General features: G+C 34.3%; 2 protein-coding genes across 5 annotated transcripts; both read right to left on the reverse strand.

Moving 5' to 3' along the window:
* Positions 1 to 1,934: 1,934 nt before the first annotated feature.
* Positions 1,935 to 3,626, reverse strand: LOC125198648. Of its 4 annotated transcripts, none has more exons than XM_048096967.1 (5): positions 3,575 to 3,626; positions 2,369 to 2,461; positions 2,213 to 2,275; positions 2,090 to 2,137; positions 1,935 to 2,009 (listed from the first exon to the last, which is right to left on the reverse strand). In XM_048096967.1, the coding sequence occupies exons 2-5, from the start codon at positions 2,444 to 2,446 to the stop codon at positions 1,992 to 1,994; spliced, it is 207 nt and encodes a 68-aa protein (XP_047952924.1). In that variant the 5' UTR covers positions 2,447 to 2,461; positions 3,575 to 3,626; the 3' UTR covers positions 1,935 to 1,991. The 4 variants fall into 4 exon arrangements, with proteins under 4 accessions (XP_047952924.1, XP_047952923.1, XP_047952921.1 ...); XM_048096966.1 differs by having other exon boundaries at positions 1,941 to 2,016; positions 2,213 to 2,272; XM_048096964.1 differs by having other exon boundaries at positions 1,941 to 2,016.
* Positions 3,627 to 4,425: 799 nt separating this feature from the next.
* LOC125198649 lies at positions 4,426 to 6,249 on the reverse strand. Its single transcript, XM_048096968.1, has 6 exons — positions 6,090 to 6,249; positions 5,934 to 5,996; positions 5,808 to 5,855; positions 5,653 to 5,706; positions 4,941 to 4,998; positions 4,426 to 4,654 (listed from the first exon to the last, which is right to left on the reverse strand). Exons 1-6 carry the CDS (start codon positions 6,165 to 6,167, stop codon positions 4,611 to 4,613), a joined length of 345 nt encoding a protein of 114 aa, XP_047952925.1. The 5' UTR covers positions 6,168 to 6,249; the 3' UTR covers positions 4,426 to 4,610.
* Between the last annotated feature and the right edge of the window lie 520 nt (positions 6,250 to 6,769).

The following is a 6,769-nucleotide window of genomic DNA, read 5'->3' on the forward strand; positions in this document are numbered from 1 at the left end:
ATTGCTTTAAATTAGAATGTTCCCTAATTCTTCTATCCGTTCGTTAATACCTACATCATCTTTGTTGTTTTGGTAATAGTCTTTCTTTGTAGTATTACTCTATCTCACTCTATTTCTTCACATGTATTGTCTAGTAACTTATTACCTATAATCTCATATGAATATATATCTACTTACTCTAGCTCATCTTATAATTCTCTCCTCTCCCTTATTACCCATCTCTCTCGGGTAGCCCAACTGGTACCATTTGTATGCAACCACACCAAATTGAAGTTAGAAGTGCACCAACTATTTCTTTATAACTCTCTTCTCACCAAACTTTAAACCTCTTTGAAATTCCCTCACCCTACAAATTGTTTGGGTGAGGAGAAAATAGTCTTCACAAGTTACTACAAGCTTATGTATTTTCTTGACTCTCTTACAAGAAATATCATCAATTTTCCCTTTTCCAAATGGCGTTGCCTGATCAAGAGACTTTTCATTTGGGTCACTACTATTCTCTTCTCGTTTAAAGTACCTTTCACTCAAATTTGAGACTTTGAAACTACATTTAAAAAAACTTACTTTCAAAAGTAGACAAACATAGGAAAGATCAGTAGATTATAAGATTGATGATAAAACACAACCACTTAGCCATGCTCAAATTGCAATATTATACATCTATGTATGTATATTATGTATATTACGTGAGGGTAAAATGTCAAAAGCACAATTAGACACTCAAGCATGAAAGACAAAACTTAAAAAAACATCGATGTGCTTAAACACTAAAAGACAACAATAACAATGACACAAATAACAAACGAAAGTTAAGTTTTGCAACATATATTGTAGCTCATCTTTGAGAGTTAAAAGGAAATATAGGCTACAACGTTACGGATCGGAAGACCTCAAAATAAAGCCAGTATGTTGTCGTCATGCATTCCTCTTTAGAATAATATGCGATTTTATTTCATAGTGAAGAATGCGTAATGTTTGGAGGACTTCCCGACTTGAGGATTACCGTTGCTTCTCATTCGTTTGTAGTTCCATCTTTCGATAGTGGTGTATGTCCCGCGAAAATAATAGATTTAGTTAACGAACGCATGTGCAACTACAAAGGGAGTTTATTTCTAGGACAAAAACTACATACATTTCAAAGCATAATTTTTTGTCGAGCATAACTTAGCAAAGAAAATTGACTAAAAAGGTTTATCTACAAGAATATAAAAAATATATAAATAAACGAATAAAAATCAAGCATACATTCTCCTTCCGATGGTGCATCCCGAGACTTGCGGTACGGGTCTGTCTGAAGGCTAGAGCAAAAAATATGGTGAGAAGAATATGTCATGACACGCAAAGAGAAGAAACAAACACATAAAGTCATGCAAATGGAGTACTAGTTTACCCCACTTGCCACTCGAAATTGTAAATATCAAAGGCAATACAAAAAAGACAACACTTCCATTCAATTTTATAGATTAATTACATGAAAGAAATTGGTCCATAGCTTTATAATTTCAATGCAATATTAGGTAAGGTCCAAACTATAAATCGAGCCACCAAAATAGCTACCGACATATGTATGATGTATCTCAAGCAACAGCTCAAAACACCTAATGGGATCTCTTAGCTATGAGTAGAGAAAAACAATATTCTAGTATCTAATTGATGATTGTAAAAAGAGAGGAGATTTTTATCCATCACTAAACAATTCAAAAAGCCTCTATTCTATTGTGCACAATATCATGGAGTTATAGAAAGCTAGTAATACATCATAGTTCACAAAACTGAAGTCCCTTAGAAAAACCAAAGTAATATTGTACTTACACAATAAATATAAGCAGTAGAATCTAACATGGTGGCGGCCATAATAAATTCAAAATTCTCATTACAAGCATGTATATAAATTCCCGTGAATTTAACACCAAGCACAAGTAGGTCTAGTCACCGTAACTTTGGCGCAGAGCCTCAAGTGGTCCTTTAGGCTTCGATGCACCATGTTGTGATCATGAAAACAATGGCAACTGTCAACTAGGTTTACATATCAAATTCCACCATCACAAGTTTAAAAAGGATATATGATGTGAATCCCAAAAGGGGCTACCTTTCCCAAGGCCCAATCAGCAGAGTCAAAATAGGCTCGTTCATGATCCTGACATCATATACGAAAATTTTAGAAAGAAACCTCGGGGTAATGGACAAAAGCATGGAAGTGAGAAAGTAATACCTTAGAAATAAGTAGAGGTTTCTTGGGCATCATTCCTCCATATTTTTTCTTGACAACGGCCTCCTTAAAAAAAAGAGAACACATGATGAACCGATTACAATATGGACAGAGACTTCATTTTTACAATATGCAAAGAGAACAAGATCTGGACACAACTTCCTGTTGTGGTATTGGTGAGGACTTTTCAGCATCCTCCATGACAATCTCCCCTCGGTTTCTTTCAGCACCTGACATATTCTTGCCACAACACTGCACAAAGAACACCATCATTATATGGCATCAGCAATTTCATAGTTAGTTCAACCCTTGAAACTTTTGAGAAATAACAGACTGTTTGAGGTAAAAAGAACAAAAAATTTCAATTGTTTAATTCTGCAAGAACAACATAAGAAAGACATTGAACGATAATATTGGTGAGCCCTCGACACCAATTTATCACGTTTATCTTGGATGTTTATACATGAAATCCAAATCACACGAATCCAAGCATTTCAATTGATCTAAGAACAGCTGATGTTGTTGTATGAATTGACAGATAATCTTGTTGGCACAGCCTAGTAAGACTCTTTATCCAATTACTGTGGCATAAACATTGTATAAAAGCACTAGTCATTCAATCTTAAAGCTAGTCTTAAAATAAGAAAACATGGTTAAGAAATTCAGTAACTTATTCTTAGTGTCACATCAAATACATCTTAGAATACCTAATGCTTCTGTTTCCTTATAATTCACCAATGAAGGTTTCCAATGAACTCAAGATAAACTTTAATTACTGAAAATACCTACTGCATCCAAAAACATGTATTCTGAAATATGCCAGCAAGTTCGAATTTTTTTACTAATATTTAGGAATAGTGAGAAATTTACTAACTTAAGCAAACAAATTATCCTAATGTTCACCAAACTACAAGCGCAGTGCCAATTCATGCTTCGACCTCAATCTAACCCAATAAATGATAGTAAGATAAACCAAAAAATTCGTGTTTCAAAAGATCATAGTTCCACCGCTTAATATCAACACATCAAGTTAAAAAACAAATCAATCGAGCTACGTGTTTCGACTATCTGATCCAAATAATAGAACGTCAAAACAAATTCCGAAATCTCGAAATTATTCTACATCCATTTCAATATAGCCTAGATCCTGAAGAGATCTTTACATAAACAACTAAATTAAGCTTATAGCAAATAAATTGAAATACAATCAAACGTATCATCCGAGCTAGATCATTGAATATTAAAGCATGAGAGATAACAGTTTACTTACACGGATTGAGCTAAAAAAGTTGGGATTGCAAATTTGCAAGCAAATTAAAATAGAAGTAAAATTCCAGAAAAACAAAATCGGCGAGCTGGAGTTACCTAAACCAGCTGATTCAACTCTCTTTCCACTTGAGATCGATGGAGATTGATCGATCAGTGAATAAAATTACGCAGGGTGTTTATTGTGTATACCGAAATTCCTTTTATGCCCTTGAAATATTATCCAAACTTCTAGAATTAAATAAATTCAAAGTATATTTAATTTAAGGATTCTCCTACATATTTTCAATTTAGAAAATACTACTCCATATTACGAATATTTTAATTACTATCCTATTGGATTAATTTTTAATTTAATATTGCGGACGAATAAAGCCACAGAAAATTCGATATTTTTCTCTTTCAAATTTCATTTTTTCTGCTTGTTTTTTACATTTCATTGACTGGGCAATATGTGTTATTAAAATTTCATTCTATTTTCAATTATTGGCTCTCTTTCTTTCTATCGGTTGGTATCAACTTTTCATATTTTAATTTATGTTATTATCAAATTGACGGTGTTATCAATTGTATATTCAAAGCAATTTTAATTTGTAATTACAGAAACTTATGTTCGAATATGACTATGAGTAATGAATAATTAGTATGGCATCGCAACTTGTTACATCCAGGGCCGGTCAATAGTAATTTAACAGGATCCAGTAAGATTCTAAAATATCATATCCAAGCCCGGTTAATAGTAAGTTCAACGCAATATTTATTACTAAGATTCTAAACAATTAATTATGTGAAGAGGTTATTTTGTCATTTGTATAATCCAAATAGTCTTCTGAAACTAACCAATGTACAGCTTAAGAATTCAAAATTTATTAAAATTGATATTTGGGATAGCAATAAATACACAGAAGTAAATTGAGTTTGTATTATAAAGCTCTGAACTCACTAGGGACTTTAGAAATTTAGAATTGATAGCTAAAATAGTGTGACAGCAGTCACAGATCAGGAAAGCATCAAATTACAGCAGCAAGCAATTCATCTCTTCAGAATAACATGTTTTCACATTTTATTTCACTAATTGATGGGATGCAGGTAATGTTGGAGGAACTTTCCGACCAGATGGATTAGCATTTGCTTCTCATTCATTTGCACTTGCATCTTCCGATGGCGGTGTATGTCCTTCTACACAAGATAGTAGATTTTGTTAACCACCTCCGCGAGCAACTAAGATTTTTTTTCCCCCTCAAAACACCCTATTGGTGAGGGGTCAGACGGATCATGACTCATGAGGCTGGTGAGCTGCTTCTTATGGAAAAAACTAACTGCTACGTTTTAGACTTCTTTGTAGGGAGGATTAGAATACAGAAACAAAGTTATTTACAGACATTAAGCAATTTCAAGCTTAATAAAATGATTTATAGAATGTTTTATCTTCAAGAAATAAAGAAAGATAGAGAACCAGGCATACCTTCACCTTCTGCTGGTGCATAGGGAGACTTGCGGTAACGTGTCTGCTGTTGTGTAGGCTAGGAAACAAATATCCAAAGGAGAAAAATGTCATGACACAGGAAAAAGGGAAGAAACAAACACATGAAGTGGCTACCCAATTTTCATTATCCACTAGATACCATCTATATACAAGTATTACTTTGTCCAAGTTTGCTACTCAAAAACTGTAAATATCAAAGAGAGTGATGTACAAATATTGAACGCTTTCATTCAATTTTAAATATCAGTAGAATGAAAGAAATTGGTGCATAGCATCATTAATTTCAATGTGATCTCTATAGGTCCAAAATTATAGTATACCCTACCAAAATAGCTACTAACAGTCCAGGAAGAGAACACCTGAAGCTAGAATACACCATGCACAGGCAAAACCAATGAAAATCCCATCCACAGGAATGGGGCACAGTATTATACTAGTATAAGAATAGCAATGGCAAGGAGAACTTCGGGTGGTTGCGAATGAAACGGGAAGCTTCTATTAGTAAAATATCTTGAAGCAAGAACACATCAGATACTAATTGATACCGATGACCCCTTTAAGGGAAAGGCCAAAAGTAATATTGTAAACCAACATGGTGGAGAAGCCATAATAAATTCAAAATTCTCAGCAAATGAATAGATACAATTCATGTGAACTTAACAGGCTACATATATAAAGTAGATCTAGTCACCTGTAACTTTGGCCGGAGAGCCTCAAGTGGTCCTTTAGGCTTCCCTGCACCTTGCTATGACCATAAAACATTGGTGATGCAACGAGATTAACATATCAGTTTCCACTACCACAAGTTACAAAAGCATATATGGTGCGAATTCCATAAACGGCTACCTTTCCCAATGCCCAATCAGCTGAGTCAAAATAGGCCCGTTCATGATCCTGACATCAAATGGGGCAACTTCAGAAAGAAACCTCAGGATAAACGACAAAAGCACGGAAGGAGACATCAGACAATACCTTAGAAATAAGTGGTGGTTTCTTTGGCATCATTCCTCCATATTTTTTCTTGACAACTGCCTCCTGAAAAAGAGGAACACATAAAAGAGCTACTATTACAATATGAATATTGACTGCAATTATCAATATGCAAAAAGAACATGATCTGGACACAACTTCCTGCTGTGCTGTTGGCAGGGACTTTTCAGCATCCTCCATGACAATCTCCCCTTGTTCTCTTTCAGTACCTGACATATCCTTGCCACAACACTGCACAGAGAATACCAGCAGTATACAGCATCACCAATTTCATCAATTGTCCAAGCCTTGAAAGGACTAATCAATATAACCGACCACTCAAAATAGAAAGAACATGATTTTCCACTTCCCTTAAATTAGAAAGAATCGCATCACACATCATATCGTTGACACAGATTTATCACATTATAACAGATATGTATGCACAATATCCACACCACACAAACTCGATGAATCCAACATCTCAATTTAAGATACTCGTTAGGAAAAGTAATCATTGCTGACACTGTCAAGTAAGACACTATATCCAAATTGTATAACATCAACATTGCATACATCATTATTCGTACAATACCTAAAGCTTTAGTCATACGATTCAACGACTCATTTTTAGCATCACTTGTACTGCACCATACACCGCTCAGATGAAAATCACTTCCAAGCACAAATCTGAGTCCATTTTAGTATAACCAGTTCGTCACTTTCCCTATAATTCGTCAATGAAGGTTTCCAACAAACTCAAGATAAAACTCTAATGACTAAAAGTCTATATCAAGTCTACTGTTTCAAATCAAAAGTCTAATATAAATATGAGAATT

The sequence above is a fragment of the Salvia hispanica genome, unplaced genomic scaffold (assembly GCF_023119035.1).
Source record: "Salvia hispanica cultivar TCC Black 2014 unplaced genomic scaffold, UniMelb_Shisp_WGS_1.0 HiC_scaffold_178, whole genome shotgun sequence".
NCBI lineage: Eukaryota > Viridiplantae > Streptophyta > Magnoliopsida > Lamiales > Lamiaceae > Salvia > Salvia hispanica.

Excerpts from the sequence above, each read along its gene's own strand:
- LOC125198649 (XM_048096968.1), bottom strand. The coding sequence starts at position 6,167 with ATGTCAGGTACTGAAAGAGAACAAGGGGAGATTGTCATGGAGGATGCT. Across the intron at positions 5,707-5,807 it reads CTGATTGGGCATTGGGAAAG|CAAGGTGCAGGGAAGCCTAA; the intron begins GTAGCCGTTTAT and ends TTATGGTCATAG. Across the intron at positions 4,999-5,652 it reads CTCTCCGGCCAAAGTTACAG|CCTACACAACAGCAGACACG; the intron begins GTGACTAGATCT and ends TTTGTTTCCTAG.
- LOC125198648 (XM_048096964.1), bottom strand. The coding sequence starts at position 2,446 with ATGTCAGGTGCTGAAAGAAACCGAGGGGAGATTGTCATGGAGGATGCT. Across the intron at positions 2,138-2,212 it reads AACCTCTACTTATTTCTAAG|GATCATGAACGAGCCTATTT; the intron begins GTATTACTTTCT and ends ATATGATGTCAG. Across the intron at positions 2,017-2,089 it reads CTGATTGGGCCTTGGGAAAG|TTGACAGTTGCCATTGTTTT; the intron begins GTAGCCCCTTTT and ends ATGTAAACCTAG.